The sequence below is a fragment of the Acinonyx jubatus genome, chromosome A2 (genome assembly GCF_027475565.1).
Source record: "Acinonyx jubatus isolate Ajub_Pintada_27869175 chromosome A2, VMU_Ajub_asm_v1.0, whole genome shotgun sequence".
Taxonomy (NCBI): Eukaryota; Metazoa; Chordata; class Mammalia; order Carnivora; family Felidae; genus Acinonyx; species Acinonyx jubatus.
The window spans coordinates 102,548,114-102,570,255 of NC_069383.1; the positions used below are offsets into that span (position 1 = coordinate 102,548,114).

The window sequence follows — 22,142 nt, forward strand, 5'->3', positions numbered from 1 at the left end:
ATTACGCAAGCTTCTGTGGAATGTGGAAATACTGACATCCATCAACGGCACAGGAGGGATTCTGTGACTGAAAGAATGAATCTCAACAGAAAGTCAGATTAGATCACTTCCAGAATCGTCCCGTTGTTTACATAGGTCACCTCCCTTTTGCAGACACGCAAGTTGGGTAATTTGGAACAAATTCATGTAATACATTTTAAGCACAGTTTCTTCTTTCAACGTGAATAAGTCCCCTAACAATTAACGGGACTCGTGGGGCAGGCTGATTGGAATACTAAGAATGACGGCTCTCCAAAAACGTCTGCACTTGAGCTTGGAGGCTCCTTGTTCAGGACTATGTCCAAACCAGAATATTTTGCAATCAGATAACTTGGACTTGTATTTCCCTCTTTATAATGCACATATTAAGGTTATTAAACTCATTGAATAGTTTCATTGTTAAAATCTCTGTAAAATGTTCTATGGGAAAAAAGAAGAGGAAAATAAAATTTCGAACTGCTATAGCTTTATAGACGTGGAAGTCTATGCTAATGGCAAGAAATAACCTAAGCGTAATAAGCTTCTCTTAGACAAAAATGCAAATCATATCATTGCATATTAAGGATATGCAGTGTCGTCAACCCAGGTTCTGCCATGTTTGGTTTCCATATTGTTCTTACATGGAAAAAGGACCGTGGGGTTGAAACCAGAGACAGAGTTACTCTAACAACAGCCACTGCCCTCCAGCTCTCCCAGCCGTGCCAGGGACAAGGGTGGGTCACATGCCTTTACAGCAAGTGAGAGCCAGTTTCCCAAGATGGTCTCCCGTTCACTCTCTCTGCAACAAAGTACCAGGTTTCCTGAAATTCTCACAGCACTCAAGGTCCCCTTGCCATCACTTCAGAGCTCACCGCCCATCCGGGTAGGGGCTGCATCACCAAAGGAGGCAGAGAGGCTCTGCGCCTCATCCACTGAGTCTCTAACGGCTGCATGACTGATGGGGAGAGAAGAGGCTGTTTGTGTAGCGTTAGCGATAGCTAATGACCCACCTCCTCATGGGGACTGGTGCCCATTGTTGGCAAAACCATCACTTGTAGGACCCTGTCTCAAAAAAAAAAAAAAATCTACCTTTGGATAATAGAATGCTGATGGCCAATGCCTAGTAGGCTTTAGTGGCAAAGGTTAAGTTTTGGAAAGCAACTAGCTAATACTTCCCCTGAGTATTTTCTTGAAAATCTATGTGTGTGGAGCCCACATGGCCCACGATGTTCTTGATAGACAAGATTAAAATTAAGTGTAAGCATACGGAAAGTTCTTGAGGCTTCATTTAGGGCTGGCTTTGCATTTATTAAGGTGCACAGTGGCTCACGTTTTCACTAATGACAAATATATCAATTTTTCTTGATTATTCAACCTTTAATGATTGAATGATTTCTTAAGATACTGGATGATATTTTGGTATTCTCTGCTCTTTTTAGGAAAGCTTTCCAACCTCCCTTTGCTGACCTCTAACTGGGCTCCTGCCACAATGTACTATAATTTCTTACTATGTCATGCCAAGGACCAAAAGCCCAGGAAGGCGAGAAACCATGCTTTATTTCCTGTTTTTGTCATCAAATAATGTATACTATTAATATGTGCTAATTCAAGCTCTGGGGGTAAATAAAAGTATGGGGGGGGGAAACTTTACAGATTTCAAATCGTGATTATAATTTTCCTTTTTCACCTTACACCTTTTCAGACTGAAACCTTTTCACTAGTGTGCCAAGTGTCGATACTAATGGCAGAAATATTCTCTAATAGGCCCTGCGCAAGGGTCAGGATTTGCGGCGGCAGTTGAAGAGAAATCAAATTGGTTTGGAATTACATGTTAACAACACAAAAGTCACAGAGTGGACATAGCCTTTAGCGCTGTTTGTTTTCACATCCTGGATGGGACTCCCTTCACTCTGCTTTCGAAATACAGGGCTATCTTCTGATTTTACTCTGTCTTGTATGGAGGGTAGGTGATCATTCCAGTGAGAAACATGTGTCCATCTAGTGGAGAGCTGGGATCCCTGCACCAGGTGTAGACTTGTCTGGGGTCTGTTTTCCTCCACTCTGCCCCAGTCAAGAAATCCCCCTCTCTCCCTGCATGCTTCAGCTTTACAGAACAATGCAAACTGTCCAGCCTACCCGGTTGCTTAAGTTATGAGATGACTAAAGGGCACGCTCAGAAGAGAAAGTAATGAACAGAGGATGAACCATATGTGTGTGTCCAAGTACGGTCCCCAACGCGGAAGCATCGAAAACATAGGAAAAGTGCATGCCTGTTGTCTTGGTATAATGATTCATCAGTGACTGAAAATGGAGGTGGTAAAACCTATAAGTCATCAGAAGAAGGAAATATATTTATGTGAAGTAGACTGGATCTCCTAAGGACACTAGACCGATCTCTGTGATGAAACAGAATGGGGGCAGGATTTCCGGATTTCATCATTGTATGGGCCATCGACGGGTGCAGTGTTCCGAGAGGTGAGGCAGAATCAGCCACCACAAATAACCTCGTGTGATGGAATCAGAAAGGAAGCAGATATGCAGGTACGCAGTGAAGGCGGTTGACAACACAGCATTTTTAATCTGTATCTATAGAAAACATTTATATAAGCTCTCTAATAGAGGGATTATAGAAATACATTTAATATATAATAGTGTACTTCGGTGTACTTACTGTGAAAATAGCACATTTATTTAGAGAGGGGGTTTTGTGCCCAAAGTTCTTGTGGACATTTTGAAATAGACCCATTTCCTTCTTCTGCAGGAAACGGTTACCGAGAAGCGCAAAAGGTACGCACAACTTTGCACACTCCTCATCAAAAGTCTTCTCCTTTTGGATGACATTCCCCAGAGTCATCTAGAGTGTTCACGTCAGTAAAATATTCTAGAAAAACGTCTGTTTTTTTACGGCCCCGTGTCTACACCTGCCGGCATTCGTGCCTCGTGCACATGGCCTGTCTTTCAATTCTCCATGTCCCTTCCTCGTAAGTACAGTGACATATGGTACACTCGTCCGTCTTCACTTCTCTTCCAGCTGGGATGACAGCAGTTTCTGCAAAGCAGTTTGGACCTGGAACGCAGAAAAACGTGTTATACTCGCAGCGAGTGTTAATCTATAATGTATTTAATTAGGCAGTCAGCTTCACAGGATATGTTGTATTCACTGTCCCACGGATGACAGTGGGAAACCCATGCTTTAAATAATATGAAGTACCCCCACCTTTTTTGTGTGTGAAATGAAACTGGCATTATTTACATGTTTTTACGAGTGGCAATACTGTGATTTTCACGAACGGTTCCGTTTTGGGGCCTTATATGTAAGTCACACCGGCAACCATGTGATTTAATTCTAAGTAATCATAGGAAAAAGTTAGTGAAATGCAACTTTCAAAGAGCCAGGCTGAGTCTGATTCTCCAAGGCACCTTTACAAGAGAGAGCTTAAATAAGCAAGTGGCAAGTTTCTAGATGTCACCATACGAACCAATGACCTGAGGGGCTCCTGAAACACTGGCTGCTGGTCCCACCCCCAGAGCGTCTGACTCACAAAGTGTGGGATGGGGCCAGAGGATCTGCTTTGATGACAAGTTCTCAGGTGCTGCTGCCACGAATGGTGGTCTGGGGCCCACGCTTTTGAAAACCACCGTCTTAGCGTTTACCAGCCTGTGCGTCTTCCCCAGGCTTCCACGCGGGCCAAAGATCCCTACAAATCTCAGCGTCAGCCATAAGCTTCTCTGCCACCTGCATCATGCTCTATGGAAGGTCAGGGATATGAAGGAATGGTTGCCAACGTGAGTTGACACGAACCGTTTTTATGTTATGGTTCACGCAGCTGATCCGGATCTGAACAGCTGCCTCCAAACCTCCCTCCAGAGTGGAAATGTCAGGAGTTAACTGTGGCCTCAACAAGGGCTCCCAGCACTGAACTTCAGCAGCGAGTCACATTCTCATTCTCCCTTCCTTTGCTTCCACGGTCTTTGATAATATGCCCGCTACCAAAGTAGGCTGAACTGTGATGTGTGAAGTCATAAAAGAGACAAAAGACATTCATTCACCGACACCATTTGTAAAAATAAACTAATCCAAACAAGCTCCACGATGAAAACAGAATAATTCTAGGGGTTCCTGGGTGGCTCAGTTAAGTGGCTGTTGATTTCAGCTCAGGTCATGACCTCATGGTTCGTGAGTTCAAGCCCCACGTCAGGCTCCCTGTTGATGGTGTAGAGCCTGCTTGGGACTCTCTCCCTTCTCTCTCTCTTAAAATAAATAAACTTAAAAAAAAGAAAAAGAAAGTTGTAAAAAAAAACACACACAACAGAATAATTCTAGGCAGAAAAACTCATGTTTTTATGGCTACTGTTTTTCACATTAGCCAAGCTGCAAAGTGTACTAGCTCCTAACTGTCACACATTGGAACCCGTGTCCCAGTGCACACAACCCCTTCTCCCTCCAGGGACTCTGCTCTCTTCTTGCCCTCAGGCTCCCCACCCAGTCCTAGGATTCATCTCTTGACTTCATTTTTTCTCCCTTGGAGACCTTGAAATGTTAGCAGTCATCCATCTGGGGAGGAAGCCGTGTTGCAGCTCCAACCCTCTCTCTGCTGAGCGCTGGTCCTGTGTCTCCAGCCTGCTGGGGCTTCAGTCTTGCCAGGGGTGGTCAAGTCCCCCCCCTCTGTCAGCTCTGGTGAACTGCCATATTTTACTTTATTTTTATTTTTAAAAATTTTTTTAGTGTCTATTTATTTTTGAGAGAGAGAGAGAGGATGAACAGGGGAAGGGCAGAGAGAGAGGGAGACACAGAATCTGAAGCAGGCTCCAGGCTCTGAGCTATCAGCAGAGAGCTCGATGTGGGGCCCGAACTCATGAACCACGAGATCATGACCTGAGCCGAAGCCGGACACCCAACCGACTGAGCCACCCAGGCGCCCCTCTGTTTCTTTATTTTTAAAGTTTACTTATTTATTTTGAGAGAAAGAGAGATAGAACATGAGTGGGGAAGGGCAGAGAGAGGGGGAGAGAGAGAATCCCAAGCAGGCTCTGCACTGTCAGCACAGAACCCGATGATGATCTCACAAACTGTGAGCTCATGACCTGATCTGAGATCAAGAGTTGGACACTTAACAAACTGAGCCACCCAGGTGCCCCAAACTGCAATATTTTAAACACATACATACCCTTGCCCACCCAGTAGGCCAACATGAGGTCCTTTGTCTCTGCACATTCCCACTAAACCCACTCGGGGCTGCCTTCCAAGCTCCTCAGGGAGGGATGGCTTCCTCAGCTCTGTGAGGTCAGAGCCGGCCAGTGCCATGGCCATGCTCTGGGAAGGACTCACTTTGTCAATACCTGCCCTACTCGGCAAGTGAAACACCCATGAATCTTATATTCTCACTCTCTTTGGCATGCTTTCTTTCCATTTGTCTCCTTTGCAGAGTTTAATTTAAGGACACAATCTCCTAATTTGCCCTAAACTGTGTCAGTGTGCTTTGCACATAGAAGACACACCATAATTGCCCAGAAAACCTGTACTCACAGGTATAGGTATTTACAGGTCTCTACTCCAGAAAAATCTGGATTCAAAGTCTGATACCACTGCTTGATAGTTATGTGATCTTGGAATAAACAATATAATTGTTTTGAGCTTTAAAAGCCTCAATTACAGATGGGCAGAAGACCTGAATAGACACTTCTAATGAAGACAACAGACACATACAAAGATCCTCAACATCAACCATCATCAGTGCATATCAAAACCACAATGAGATATCACCTCACACCTCTCAGAATGGCCAAAATCAAAAAGACAAGAAATAACAAATGTTGGCAAAGATGTAGAGAAATGGGAACCCTTGTGCACTATTGGTGGGAATGCAAATTGGTGCAACCACTGTGGAAAACAGTATAGAGATTCCTCAGAAAATTAAAAATAGAACTACTCTACTGGGTATTCTGCTACTGGGTATTCACCCAAAAAAACAAAAACACTAATTTGAAAAGATATGTGCAGGGGCACCTGGGTGGCTCAGTTGGTTAAGCATCCAACTTCGGCTCAGGTCATGATCTTGTGGTCCATGACTTTGAGCCCCACATCGGGCTCTGTGCTGACAGCTCAGAGCCTGGAGCCCAGTTCAGATTCTGTGTCTGCCTCTCTCTCTTTCCCTCCCAACTCACGCTCTGTCTCTGTCTCTGTCTCTCTCTCTCAAAAACTAAATGAACATTTAAAAAAAAGATATGTGAACCCCTATGTTGTTGCACCATTATTTATAATCACCAAGATATGGAAGCTCTCTGAAAGTCCATTGATAAGTGAATGGATAAAAAAAGATGTGGAATATATATACAATGGAATACTACTCAGCCATCAAAAAGAATGAGATCTTGCTATTCGCAGCCACCTGGATGGACCTAAAAAGTATTAATTCTAAGTGAAATAAGTCATTCAGAAAAAGACAAATACTGTATGGTTATATATTTTTGCATGCGGATACCTAATAGTTCTACCGCCATTTATTAAAAAGATAATCTTCATTGTCCTGTGTTGACGCCTTTGTCAAAGATCGGGTCACTATATGTGTGCAGGTTTATTTCTGGGTTCCCAATTCTGTTTATTGATCTAGTCATCATACCACACTGTCAATTCATGTAGATTGTCAAATTTGTAGGCACAGAATTATTCATTGTATCCCTTTATTATCTTTTTAATATCTGTGGGGTCTGGAGTGATGTCTCCTATTTCACAATATTACTAATTTGTGTCCTCTCTCTTTTCTCTTTAGTTAGCCTGGCTAGAGGCTTCTCAACTGTATTGACTTTTTTCAAAGAACCAAATCCTGGTTTCTTTGACTTTCTCTATTAATTTCCCATTTTCAATTTAACTGATTTCTCCTCAAATTTTATAAATTTTTTTCCTTCTGCTTATTTGGATTTAATTAGCTCATCTCTTTCTAGTTTCCTTAGATGAAGTTTAGACTGATTTTAGTACTTTCTTATTTTCTAATATATGCATTCAATGCCATAAGTACTCCTCTAAGCACTGCTTTTGCTGCACCCCACAAATTCTGATTAAGTTGTGTTTTCATTTTAATGAAGTTCAAAATTCAGTTTTCAAATTTCTCTTGGGACTTCTTTTTTGATCCAGGTGTTATTTAGAAGTCTGTTGTCCATTGCCAAGTATCTGGATTTTCCAGGCATCTTTCTGTTGCTGATTCCTGGTTTAATTCCACTGTGGTCTGAGGGCAGACACCATAGGATTTCTATTCTTTTAAATGTGTGTTTTGTGGACTAGACTGTGGTTTATCTTGGCAAATAATCCATGTGAACTTGAGAAGAATGTGTATTGTGCCACTGTTGGATAAAATACTCAATAGATGTCAATTGTAACCAGTTGATTGAAGGTATTGAGTTCAACTATGTCCTTACTGATTTTCTGTCTGCTGGATCTGTCCACTTCCGATAGCAGATGTTGAAGTCTCCAACGTAATAGTGAATTCATGTGTTTCTTCTTACATTTCTATTGGTTATTTTCCCTCATGTATTCTGACACTCTGTTGCTGGTGAGTATCACATGGAGGATTATTATGTCTTCTTGGAGAACTGACCTGGTTATCTTTATGTTAATTACCTTCTTTTTTTTAAGAAAAAAATTCATGGTTATTTATTTTTGAGAGAGAGACAGAGACAGAGCATGAGCGGGGGAGGGGCAGAGAGAGAGGGAGACACAGAATCCGAAGCAGGCTCCAGGTTCTGAGATGTCACCATAGAGCCTGATGCAGTGCTCGAACCCATGAACTGCAAGATCATGACTTGAGCCGAAGTTGGACAACCAACCGACTGAGCCACCCAGGCACCCCAGACCTTCTTTATCTGTGATATCTTTCTTTGCTCTGAAGTCTACTTTGAAATTAATATAGCTACTCCTGCTTTCTTTTAATTAGTGTTAAAATAATATATTTTTCTCCATCCACTTCCTTTTAATATATATGTGTTTTATATTTAAATTGGGTTTCTCATGAACAATAGATAGCTGGGTCTTAAAGTTCTGACTCACTCTACTTCTATCTTTTAGGCCATTAATATTTAAAGTGGTTACTGAGGGGTGCCTGGGTGGCTCAGTTGGTTGAGCATCTTATTCTTGATTTTGGTTCAGATCATAATCTCACAGTCATGGGATTGAGCCCTGTATCTGGCTCTGTACTGTGTGTGCAGCCTGCTTGACATTCTCTGTCTCTCTCTCTCTCTCTCTCTCTCTCTCTCTGTTCCTCTCCTCTGCTTGTGCATGCTCTCTCTCTCTCTGGAAAATAAAATTAAAGTGTTTATTGATATAATTAGATTTCTATCTACCAGATTTGTTGTTTTCTGTTCCCCTTATTCTTTGTTCTTACTCTTGTTTCCTTCTCTTCTTGCCTTTTCTGGATTTAACTGAGCATTTATTATGATTACATTTTCTCTCTTTTTTAAACACATTTTATACTTCTTTTGTATTTTTTTAAACTTTTTTTTTTAACTGTTAATCCTAGAGTTTGCACTATACATTTACAAATGATCCAAGTCTGCTTTTAAATAACGTTATTGTGTCTCCTGAGTGGTGTGAATAATGACAATAACAAATAATCCTTAATTCTTCCCTCCCAGCCACTGCGTCACTATTATTCATTTCACTTCTCCATAAACATAAATAAAGATAGCTATCCAACTACATACATCAGCATACATAACCGAACACATTGCCTCCTGAATCATTTGGAATGGACTATTATCTGGTAGATCATTTAAGAATATGAAAAATAGAAGTTTTTGTTTTGCCTTTACTTATTCATTCTCTGGTGCTCTTCCTTTATGTAGATCCAAGTTTCTGCATTTCCCTTCTCTCTAAAGAGCTTCTTTTAACATTTCTTGCCAGGGAGGTCTCTTGGCAGAAAGGCCCATTAATTTTTGTTTGCCGGAGAAAGTCTTTATTTCTCTTTCACTTGTCAAGGATAATTTTGCAAGGCGCAGAATTCTCTCAACACCAACTATTTTTCTCTACTTGCTTGGATGGTTTCCTATGAGTAGCCGAATGCAGTCCCTGTATTTGCTCCTCTGTAGGAAAGGTGCTTTTACCTCTGAATTCTTTCAAGATTCTTTGCTTATCTTTGATATTCTGAAGTTTGAATATGGTATGCCTAGGTGTAGGGGGTTTTCTGGTATTTATTCTGCATGGTATTCTCTAGGCTTCCTGGATCTGTGCTTGGTGTGTAACATTAATTTGGGGGAAATTCTTAGTCATTGTCTCAAATTTTGCTTCTGTTTTTTTTTTAGGCATCTTCCCCTTCTGATGTCATGCATGTATTACACCTTATGTAGATGGTCTATGGATCTTGGATATTCTGCTTATGAGCCCATCAAAGGAATTCTTCATTTATGTTACTGTTTTTGATCTCTAGCATTCTGGCATTTTTTTTTTGATTTTTAGAGCTTCCATCACTCAACTTACATTACCCATCCATTCTTGCGCATTGTCTGCTATTTCCATTAGAACCCTTAGCATACTAATCACAGTTATTTTAAAATCCTGGTTTGATAATTCTAACATGCCATGCCTGACTTGGATTCTGAGGGTTGCTCATCTCTGTGTTTTTGACCTTTGAGTATGCCTTGTAATTTTTTTTTTTTTTGACAGTTAAATACATAGTATATTGGGTAAAAGGAAGTGCTGTAAATAGAACTTTAGTAAGATGATGGTAAGGTAAGGGGTGGAGGGAGGGGAAGCATTCTGTATCCTATGACAAGGTCTCGGTCTTTCCATGAGCCTTTGCCTCTGGACTGTGAACTTTACAAGTGCTTCTTAGTCCCCACCCCCACTTCGGTTGTCCAGGATGGCTAGAATGGGCTGCACTTGGGTGCTTCCCTTCTCCCATGTGGAAGGCTGAAGTGAGGAGTTGGGTATTTCCCTTACTCCGGGTCAGTTATGTCCTGATAAAACTCCAGAGGGTTAAGCTGGCTCTGGTCAAATATTTTCCCTGGACGGCAGACCTTGTTAAAAAGAATAGAATGACCTGAAAGATTTCAAAATGGATACTTGGTCCCTCTACCTTCCATAAGACATCAGAGCGCATAAAATTATGGGAACCCTCTCCCAGGACCGGGTCCTGCTGGCATTTTTGACTGTCAGACTCATCCACACTGAACCTCCAGCAATTTGTCAGTTACAGGCTGTGACCTCAGATCTCTGGCGGGTCTAAGAAGAGTTACTGACTTTTCGGTTTGTTGAACTTTTTACGTTTTTAGGATAGAAAGGCACCTGGAAACAGCAATGATTGATTTTTGAAGACTGAACCAGTTTTACATACCTGGAATAAATCTCACTTGGTCACAATGTAAAATTCTTTATATATATTAGAGTATTTTGTTTAATGTTGTAGTAAGAAATTTTGTTTATATTTATGCGGGATATAACACGGACTTCATTGAATGGGTTCGAAAGTGTTCCCTCCTCTATTGTTGGAAGACATTGTGTTGAGGTGGTATCAATTTTTTAAATATTTGGTATTATTCGCCAATGAAACCACATAAGTGGCTTTGAGGGGAGTTTTAAAAATGATGAATTCAATTTCCTGAATAGTTTTCATATAAGTTATCGATTTCCTATTCAGATGATTTGGGGTAGTTTTTATTTTTCAAGGAATTGGTTCATACCTTTTAATTTGTGAAATTCATGTACGTAGAGCTACTGACAGTATTCCTTTTAATGTCTGTTGGGTGTAGAGTGGAATCTCTTGTTTTCTTTGTTTTATTAGTAATTTGTCTCTTCTCCACCCCTAAAATCTTTTGTTTTGCTGGAGGCATTTATCAGTTTTGTGAATCTTTTCAAGGAATCAGTTTTTGTTTCACTGATTTTTCTCTAGTGATTTTCTGTTTTCAATTTTATGGATTTTTGTTCTCATCTTCATTATTTTTTCTTTCTACTACTTTCGGTTTATTTTGTCCTTCTTTTTCTAGCTTCTTGAAGTGACTTAATTGACTTGAGAATTTTCCTCTTTTTTAAAGTCAGCATTTAGTTTGATAAGTTTTCCTTCCAGAACTGCTTCAGCTGGTGTCTCGCAGGTGTGGATGGGTTGTATTTTTATTTTCATGAGACATTTAATTTTACAGACTTGTAACTCAAGAACTATTAAGGATCTTGAGGGGGAAAAATGCTCATGATAAGTTGGTACACTAAAATACAAATTACTGCAGAGAATCCTGATGACTAAAAATAGATTCTGGCCACTATCATCATTCATGGGCAAATAAACCTCCATATAGTTTACCTCCTTAGTAACTAGGGGAATAGAGGGAAACAGTTTTTAATCTTTATCAATTAATCTAATTATAAATTTAACTTTCATATTTATATGCTACTTTAACAGAAACATGAAGCACACTGAAAAATTTCACAAACATGGAAAACAAGATTTAGACCAAGTATGAGTCAAGTTACATGGCTCATGTTAATTACTGATACATTACATTATGTTCACCTGGCCTGGTTGTTATTAGAGGCCGCTGGCTAAAGATGGCTAATTTCATAATGAACACAGTACATAATGCTTTTCTTACCTCTGGGACAGCCATTTAAGTTAACAGCTGATAGACATTGATAAACTCAACCTCTCTGTGTTAATTTGATGTCAGGGCAAAGGATTTGCAATTGTGAAAGCTGTTGTTTATACCATCTGGACCCCATGAACAGGTGCACCCCCTTCTCTGTGGCTGATGCACAGAATCAGAATAGCTCAGAGCCAACGGGCATGGTGCCTGCTCATGGAGGGCCGTCCACGGGAAGGAGCATCTCATTCCCTTCAGGGCCTCCACACTCCATCTCTTCAAGTGCAGTCTGTGTTGAGTTCCCCGTTTTACCCTGGTTACCAGCACAATTAGCCCATGACGGGTGTTCATTTAGGGTGTACCAAACTCATGATACTTTAGGCTGAAGCTCACAAATTCTAAATCAAGCTTGAACCTGCTGGGACATTTGTCATATGAAGGATCCCTCCTGGCTGCTCCTGGGTCTCCCACAGAACCGCCTTCCCCAGTGACAGCCTCAGTGCCCAGCGATGGGCTGGGAGCCCCTGGGGACAGGAGCCACAACTACGCTGCCATTTCATCCCAGGGTCAAGGACTGCAGGCAGCACAGGGCTGGAGCTCAGGAAATACACAATCAGGTTACAGTTTTAGAATTAAATAATGAATGGACATGACTAAAATAAAACTAATACAGCTCTGCTGATGGGTAAGTTGCCAATATGCTTCAGATTGTGACAGCAAGCAATGGAAAGCAGCAATTAGACATGGAATTAATGAAGAAAGGTCTCCACAGGTGCCTGGAGGCATAGCTCCTTCTCTTCCATCAAAGACCAAACATTGAGGAACAGCCCAGCACACGAGAATGACAGGGCAACGGAGCAGAAATCCATGCGGTGTAGGAGCCCAGCGGGGCCAGCACTGGCTCAAGGCAGCTCATTTTATTTCAGACACTAGACTATTGGCATTCTCTCCTTTGGAGCCATGCATTAAAATAAGATTAATTCCCAAGTATACCAAACTCCACATCAGTTTCCCATCTTGAAACAGCTACGTCTTCCCTACCCTGTTGTAAATCGTGTTCCCTACCCCACAAATCTGACTTCTGAAGATGAAATCTCCCGCTGTTATTTGCACAGAGGAAGCAACATCTAACGCATTTCAATTTCCCTCTCATATACCTGGTGTATGTTAGATTCGTAGGGCGTTGGTCTCAAAAAGCCAGGAAATACCGTTTTACTAACATGCATTTTCATCTCCCCGCCAAGTCAAATGAAATAACCAAGTATATGTTCACGTGTTTGTGTGTGCATACATGATCACGTGCACATGCATGCTCTTCTGGGAAGGGTCTAGTACAAAATCATTTTTTAACCAGAAAGTGGGGGAAAAAAGAGCAATTAAACCAAGGAAAAATCTTAAATGGCACTAAATTATGCATGAAAACTAAACAGACTCGGTCTCTGTAGAAAACCTTCTTCTTCAAAAGAAACAGTTCTGGAAAATTAATATCCTGCCCTCGGGGTGGCTCCGGGCGCATGCTGTGAGGACACACAATGTTCCACACGGTTTATGATTCCTTTCGGCTTCCTGGGAACCCACCCTTATTCTGATTCCCGGACCTTAGGGGATAACTGCTGGGTCATCTTTCTCCTGTTCTTCCAAGTGGATCCAATTTATCATGTACCACCCAGTCTGCATTGAAATTCAAGAAACAAAATAGTTCTTCGATTTTTTTTTTTTTTTTTGAGAGAGCGAGCGAGCGAGCACACAATCGGGGGAGGGGACTTCAAGGGAGCAGCAGAGGGAGAGAGAGAATCCCAAGCAGGCTCCATGCTCAGCACAGAGCTGGACATGGGGCTCGATCCCACGACCCTGGGATCATGACCTGAGCTGAAATCATGAGTCAGACACTCAACCAACTGAGCCACCCAGGTGCCCCATTCCTTCATTTTTAAGTGAAGCAAAAGTTCTCAGAAAATGCTTTGGGGGAAATAATACAGCAGGCTCGAAGGAACGAGAGAAGTATCTTCCAAAGTTCTGAGAAATGGCGAAAGGTTTGCTGTTTAAAAAAAGTCCCCACTGTTGAATAAATTGGGGTCAGGTTTCATTAAACAACTCAGATGGGGTACCTCTCCTGAAGATCTTTCCGGAGGCTTCACTCTGCTAATAGGTTGATAAGCTCGGAGGAAGGGCTCGTGTGTGCCTGTTCTAAACTCACTTGACCATGAAGGCCTTTATGCACAGTTATTAATACCACGATGGCCGTTTCTATTCCGCAGATCGGTGTCTGGAACAGGAGGCAATAAAATACGTGTGGAAAGGATGGCTGACCCCTTCGCATGGTGCATGCAGAGCCCCCAGGTGGACACTGGGGGGCAGCACAGGACAATGCACCCGTAAGGATGCCCCCCGCAGGCCCATCTCCCAGCCCACACCGCCCCAAATGTCTCTAACACATTTTTACTGAACTTAGTTACAGAATTATAAATCGTGTTAGCAACTGGTAAGAATCCATTAAAACCAGGAGAAGAAAAGGGTTGACCTCGGTACTGGACGTGTGTTTAAGGCTGTGTTAAAAGCAAGAGATTGGGGGGCGCCTGGGTGGCTCAGTCGGTTGAGCATCCCACTTCGGTTCAGGTCATGATCTCACAGTTTGTGGGTTTGAGCCCCGCATCGGGCTCTGTGCTGACAGCTCGGAGCCTGGACCCTGCTTCAGATTCTGTGACTCCCTCTCTCTCTGCCCCTCCCCCACTCATGCTCTACCTCTCTCTGTCTGTCAAAAATAAATAAACATTAAAAAAATATTAAAAAAAAAAAAAGCAAGAGATTGGGAATGTCCTGTCGCCGGTGAGCGTGTGAGGGGGACAGTCTACGGTGCATGCTGGAGGAGGACCGGCAGAGGAAAGGCCTCAGCGAAATCATACATGGCGGGTGCACAAGCAGGAGAGGGAGGGACAGAGCCCGTGCACCAGCGATCCAACAAGCAGTAAAACGCTGATTAATTTTTTTTAATGTTTTATTATCCATTTTTGAGAAACAGAATGTGAGCAGGGAAGGGGCAGCGAGAGAGGGAGTCACAGAACCCAAAGCAGGCTCCAGGCTCCAAAGCAGGCTCCAGGCTCTGAGCTGTCAGCACAGAGCCCAACGCAGGGCTCGAACCCCATAAACTGTGAAATCATGAGCTGAAGTCTGACGCTTTACCGACTGAGCCACCCAGGTGGCCCTAATAAAACGCCGATTTCAGTGAATAGAATACTCTACGTGCCTGTGAAGAAAAACGTGTCCCCAACACACACACAGACGACAGCAGGTAACCATTACTTGTTGAACATCAATACAGACCCACTGTTGTGTGAGAAGCTTGCTGGACCCTCAGCTGGTAAGCTCCGGAAGGTACTGTCTTGTTGACCTTTTTACATACTTTTCATTGTCCAGAAAAATGCACAAACACTTAGTTGTAGCGAACACAAGTCAACACACCCCTGAACCTGCCACGCCAACCAAGGATCAGGACAGGACACTGCTGGGACCTGAGAAGCCCCTGGTGCCCAGGGCCTCGAGGCTCAGCAGAAGTTGTAAGGGTGTCCGTGTCTGCACGTCGTAGGCTCAGAATCATCGCGTGCACACCCGTCCAGAGCATGCTGTCCCCAATGCAATGCTCACGTGATTCACCCAGGCTGCTGCATGCGGCTGTATTTAGTTCATTCTGGTTTTTTTATTTTTTATTTTTGACAGAGAGAGCACGAGCGGGAGGGGGCAGGCAGACAGAGAAGGGGAGAGAGAGGATCTAAAGCAGGCTCTGTGCTCAGCATGGAGCCCGACTCGGGGCTCCATCCGGTGATGGTGAGATCATAAACTGAGCAGAAATCAAGGGTCAGAGGCTCAACTGTCTGAGCCACCCCGTCCGTTGTACCATGTTCCATTTTGTGAATATTCTACAGTTCATTTATCCTTTCTATTATTGATAGGTGTTTGCCTTCCAAATTTGTGTCAATAGTAGAGGCTAGAGTAGCATAGTGGTAGCTGTCATGGGACTATAAGCTGGTGTAAACATTCTTTTTTCTTTTTAAACTATTTTACTTTATTTTAAGTTTATTTATTTTGAGAGAGAGAGAGAGAGAGAGAGAGAATCTCAAGCAGGATCTGTGCTGTCAGCACAGAGCCCAACACGGGGCTCGACCCCACAAACCATGTGATCATGGCCTGAGCTGAAGTCGGACACTTAACCGACTGAGCCACCCAGGCGCCCCTGCTATCAACATTCTTAGACACGATGTTGGTAGTGCTCCCACCTCAGGAGTGGGGTGCTCATGTATGTGACCTTTCAGCCGTAGCAGAAACACATACATATACATTTTCCCAAAGCACTTGTGCCATTCAGACTCCCAGAATCGGCACGTGGTAAGTCCCGTTCATCCGGATTCTTGGCAACATCTTTTACTGTTAGTTTTTATTCTATTTGATCAGGTCTGGTGGATGTGTCATAATACTGGATTGTAGTTTTAATTTGCATTTCCCTGATCACGGATGACTTCGATCTTCCCTTTCGAAGTGTACCATCCAAATCTTTTGTCATTAGTGTCCGCTGGGTTGTCAAGATTTTCTTCTTCATTTGTAAGAGATCTTCACATCCCACGGGTGGGTCCTTTGTCTGATATGTGACTGCGAGTCAGATTTCCAGTTATAATTATGAAATTGCTGTCTTTCCTTTCAGCTCTTCCAAATTTTGCTTCACAACTTTAAGGGTATGCAATTAGGTACATATACATTTAGATTCGTGACGTGTTCTTATTATAGTGATCCTTTTAGCGCTGGTCTCTCGTGACGGATCTTGCCTTAAAATCTAAGTCAGGGGCACCTGCGTGGCTCAGTCGGTTAAGCATCCCACTCCTGATTTCGGCTCGGTCATCATCTCACAGTTTGTGGGATTGAGCCCTGCATCGGGCTCCAAGCTGACAGTGTGGTGCCTGCTTGGGATTCTCTCTCTCTCCCTATCTCTTTGCCCCTCCCTCGCTCATGCATGCACGCTATCTCCCTTTCTCAAAAATAAATAAACTTTTTAAAAAATGATACATTATCAGACATCAACGTAGCACCAACTGCTTCCACTGGTTAGCTTACAGGGTCCGTCTACATTCAACATTCAAAAAAAATTTTTTTAAGTTTATTTATTTTGAGAGAGAGAGAGAGAGAGAAAAAGAGCATGGACAGAGGAGGGGTAGACAGAGAGAGAGTCCTAAGCAAGCTCTACACTGTCAGTGAAGAGCCCAAGGGCTTGAACTCACAACTGTGAGATCATGACCTGAGCCAAAATCATGAGTTGGACACTTAACTGACTGAGCCCCTCAGGTGCCCCAACATTTTTTTTTTTGTCTTATAGTTAAAACATCTTTTGAAAGCAGAAGATAGAGTTAAAAGGAAAAAAAAAACACCTCTGTGAAAATCTTTATCTTTTAATCATACTGAATTTTTATTTGACACAATGCTGAATACATTTGGGCTGAAACCTATGGCCTTGGGACTTACTTTCATTTGTCCCATCTGTTTTGATTGCTTTTTCTTCCTCTGTTGTCTTCTTGGGGATTAATCCTGCACTTGTCTTCCCTTTGATCTCCTCTCTTAGCTTGGATATTTTTCTGCCTGAAATGCTCCTTCGAGTGGCCTCTGTAGTGTGGGGCCCGCTGGCCACACCCCACGATTTCTCTTCTGTTGTGTTTTCAGGAGGACTGGAAGTATTTTTGTGGAGCCTTCATTTCTGGAGGATACTTCTGTGGCTTGTGGAGTTCTAGGTGTGAATTCTTTTCGTACTTCAAGCCCCTGCTACACTTTCCTGCCCTCTAGAACCCTCGCTGAGCCGTGGGTGCTGGATAGGGCTTTGTTCCCTCAAAGATAAAATGTCCCTCCTTCAGTTCGCTCCCAAGACTTCTGGGCTCCTCTTTGGTTTTTGGTGGGTTTTTACTCTTTGTGTTGCTGCTGGATTTCTCTGGGTTTATTCTACTCCAGGTGAGTAAAGTTTCTGGACTTGTGACTTCTGTTGGACTTCCTTGACCAGCTTTTTTTCAGGGTTGCTTTTTTTTTTTTCCCATTCCATTCTGTCCCTTTATTCCTTCTGCGATGAAAACAGTCGTGCGTCAGACCTTCTGTCTTTCTATGAACCCTTTACATTACTTTTGTCCCCACTCTCTTTCCTCTGTCTACCTCATCTGGGTATTTTCTATGGTTGGACTTTCTTTTCTTTTTCTTTCTTTTTCTTTCTTTCTTTCTTTCTTTCTTTCTTTCTTTCTTTTCTTTCTCTCTCTCCTTTTTTCTTTCCTTATTTTCTTTCTTTCTTTCTTTCTTTCTTTCTTTCTTTCTTTCTTTCTTCAATGTTTATTTTTACGGGGAGAGGGGTCAGAGAGAGACAGAGAATCCCAAGCAGGTTCCATGGTGCTGTCCTGATTCAGGGCTCAAAGTCACAAACCACGAGATCCTGACCGGAGCCAAAGTCAAGACACTTAACCAGCTGAGCCACCCAGGTGCCCCGACGGATGCACGTTCTAGAGCACCTGCTCTCTGCTCTGCCTCCTCTTTTTAGTAAACCTTCTACTGAATTCAGAGTTTCTTTTTGCATTTTTCAATTTTACAACTTTTTTTTTAAATTTTTTTTTAATGTTTATTTATTTATGAGACAGAGAGAGACAGAGCATGAACGGGGGAGGGTCAGAGAGAGGGAGACACAGAATCAGAAACAGGCTCCAGGCTCTGAGCTGTCAGCCCAGAGCCCGATGCGGGGCTCAAACTCACAGACTGCGAGATCATGACCCGAGCCGAAGCCGGACGCCTAACCGACTGAGCCACCCAGGCGCCCCATCAATTTTACAACTTTTTCAATGCGATCCGGTTCTCAGGGACATTCTCCAGCTTTTCTTCTGTCTCCTTGAGCATTAACAGAGTTCTTCGAAAACTCCATGTGATATTTAATATTTCTTGATAAACTGTGAGTCTGTTTCTTATTTCCTATTCTGTGGTGCTCTTCATCTGGGTCATTTGGTTTTTTTTCTTGGCCTGCCTGGCCATTTTTTATTAGATGTTAGGGCAACATTGTGAAGGCTGTGGGTGATGCCTTTGGCACGGGTGGCAGGGGACGGAAGTGGTGCCTTGATCCAGCTGACAGCAGACTGTTGGCATTGTTGGGGCTGGTCTGCTGGTCTCCCCGTCACTCCCTGGGATGTCTCAGTTGAAAGCCGCTGATGCCTGTGGGGGCTCCTCCGCCTTGGAGGGCCCTCGATGCCGTCCCCGTCCTCAGCCCTGCGATCCCCAGAAATATCTCTGCCCAAGTCCCAGGCACCCGCCGCTGCTTTCTGTTTGGGTTCTGCTGGCCTGGCCTTGCACATGTGCGGCTCAGGAGTCTGGGAATGCTTAGGAGTCGGATGCTTATCCGACTGAGCTACCCAGGCACCCCTGTTTTGTTTTTGTTTTAAATGTGTGTATACTCAATCCAGCCTTAGAGCTGACCTCAGTGGGACTTTTCTTCATACACCCTGTTTCATCATGGCTAAGAATAGAGCACGGGTTTAGAATTTTGTTGTCCACGTGTACCTGACTCACCATTCTCAAAGGAGAAAGGAACAGATCATAGGTAGCCCAGGAAGGGGGCACGTTCACCTGCAGAGGCCGGTAAGATGTTACCATCGTATAGGCCAGAGAAAGGAAACCCAGAAATATCAAGAGAGTAGAGCTGAGGTTAGATATTAGACTTTCTATTGCAAAATGTATAACTTGTCTCTGGAGTTTTCTGGAGGCCATCTACCTACCGTGCCAGATGGCCTCCCTGTTTCAAAATCTCAAGTAGGAATGAGTGATGGTGACACACAGGGACATGTGTGGGCTGTTGCTGAAGACCCTCAGAGGCTTCTGGAATTCGGTGGGCTATTTACAAGCCGTGTTGATTCAGTCTGTCATTCCTTTCCAACTTGCACTTTTCCTTCCAGTAAAGGTTCAGCGGTCAACATCAAAAGCCACGTGTGGGAGCCCCGAGGAGGAGTTCCAGGTCCGCAGGGATGTCCTTGTGTGTTCAGAGTTCTGCCCACCCCCTGGGACCGGGGCTGCACTGAGACAGGGCTCCCAGCTTCAACCTGGCCTTCGAAGTCCCAGCGGTGTGTCCCTCCCTCCCCCCTGCGGGTGCCCCCCACCGAGCCGGCACAAAGGCTGAGGGACTTCACCAAAGCCTGGGATCAATCATAATGTTGTGAAATAGGGAAAAAAAAAAAAAAAAAAAAACAACCACTAGAGTCCTAACAGAATAGCACATACCAGAACCGTAACTTTATAGCCTGATACCACACCTAAATTGTTATCTGAACAGGATCTCAATTTTCAAGGGGTGCCTGGGTAGCTCAGTTGGTTGAGCATCTGACTTCACAGTTCATGAGTTCGAGCCCAGGGTCAGGCTCTGTGATGACAGGCTCAGAGCCTGGAGCCTGCTTTGGATTTTGCGTCTCCCTCCCTCTGTTTCTCCCCTGCTAACTCTCCGTGTCTCTCTCTCTCAAAAATAAACATTAATTTTTTTTTTAAAAAAACAATGCACCTGCAGACAGACTCTGCCATGGACACAGAATAGTCCTGAAATTGAGGTGAAACTCCAACGGGAACCAAAATCAGATACTTTTTAAATCACTGAAAGGATAAAAGCAAACAAAACATGTTGAAAGCAAAGTAAAATAAAACTGAACAAAACCCACAAAAACTAACCTAAAAAAGGACCCATAAAACATAAAGCAGCAAAGTCTCACGGGGTCCCACAGTCGTTAAGATGGAGATGTCTGTGTCTACTAAAAGCTGAATCTTCTTAGTTAAAAGCAAGGAAGAAAAACCAAAAGAAGAGAACCAAAGGGTGGCCGGCAGGGAACATAAATACAAATCGACCATCAGAAAATCTAAATAGAAGGATTAATTTTAAGCAATACCTCATTCCTACAGAAAGCAATTCATCATATTATACGGAGAAATGAAGAGGGAAATCTTGTAATAGAAATGAAATGAAGAAAGAACATTTTAGCCTTTACGCATGCCAAAGAGCATGCCCGTGAAATACTTGAAGAAATACCCATTTGGAATCAAAATCAGAACGTACAGTCACATCAGTTTAAATTGCCTCTATAACACGAGGCATTTTAACTCAAGGGTTTATGGCTACAGGAAACACCATTATTGTTGCAGAGGTCAGGCTAAAACGGCGAACCCGCACCTTCAAGCACGAACATTCTTTACGTCTGAATTCTCCAGGGCTTTTATGAAAAGTGACTCAGAGCCGCGCAGACTCAAGCCCAGTTTGCCGGGGTTTCTTCTTCCATCACCACATGGTGGTGCCCAGGATGCACTTGGCATTCACCCAGCCTGGTAGCCTCAGACACCACCCAGCTCCCCGCCCTCCATCCCCTGCGGCTCCCCAGCCTCCGGGCTCCTGCCTCTCACCGGTCCCCTCGGACACCCCCGGGGCCTTTTCGAATTTGCATCAGAAATTTAACTCTGATCTTCCCCAAACTTCCTTATTCTGCAGCTCTCCCCTTGGCAGGAGCCTCTGGTTGCACAGAGCTGAACCCAGAGGCATCTTGGACTCCTGTCTCTTTCTCAGATGCCGCCCCCAAGCACCAGCACCCCCACCTGCTTTACCCTGCAAAGCGTGGGGTGACCACTGACTCCCCACAGCCTCCAAGGCCTCCTGGGGCCCCAGTACTCCAAGCCTCAGGGCCTCTGGGCTCCCCCGGGGCCACCCTGGGCCTCCTGCTGGCCCCGCCCCTGTCCCTGCAGGTGAGAAGGGCAGAGGGATGCAGCCAGCAGCCAGCCAGCCCATCCCTCCCCTGTGCTGTCTGCCTCCTGCCCCCCTTCCCATCTGTCCCCAGGAGAAAGGCACCTCGGCAGTTCCTGTGTACCGCGTTCACGCCGCACCCCCGTCCGGACGCGTGCCTGGCCCACAGCAGCTGCACAATTTCTTTCCTTTGCTGGACGCTTGTCTTTCCTTCCCTTCCCTAAAATTCCACTTTGTATAGTGTATCTTGGGTCCAAAGAACAACCAAATTCTATTATGTATTATGTTAGCTTCCCATTAATTTATTTTGGGGCCTGTGTAATTGAATAATTTAGGTTACTCTACAAGCATCCTTTTTGCCCCCTGTATTGTAACAGATAAAAGGAGAACAGGTATTATTTTCTTAAAAAGTGTATCTTGGCATTTCACTCTTAGCGTGAGCCTGAGTTGAAACAGACATTTCTTGTAGTTAAAAAAAAAAGTTTTTAGAAAAAATTCTAATTATTTCGGGAGCTATTACATTTCAGAATATATTTTGCTCATATTTAGTTCACTGTCATATCTCTATCGAAACATGGGATTTTTCTGCAGTTTGTCAGAGCAATTTTCTTTTTAATTTGGTTGTGGTGTAATGATCCTAATTTTATTAAATTTATCGAGACACTTTCTCTCCTTTTATGTGTTAATTTTAACTAGATACCTATTATTTGCTTCTTGAAAACTTGCAAAAAGTCACCATGAGAACTTTTCTGAAACTAAATTAACAATTACTTCAATTTCTTACAAGCTTTTAAGACCA

General features: G+C 43.4%; 1 protein-coding gene across 1 annotated transcript in view; it reads right to left on the reverse strand.

The window, feature by feature from the left end:
- Positions 1–2,571: 2,571 nt before the first annotated feature.
- The window catches only part of VWC2 (von Willebrand factor C domain containing 2), a 124,711-nt gene continuing 105,140 nt past the window's right edge, over positions 2,572–22,142 (reverse strand). The window contains exon 4 of the mRNA XM_027046103.2: positions 2,572–3,085. Coding sequence (XP_026901904.1) covers positions 2,934–3,085 — 152 coding nt within the window. The 3' untranslated portion in view covers positions 2,572–2,933. The remainder of the gene's footprint in view (positions 3,086–22,142) is intronic.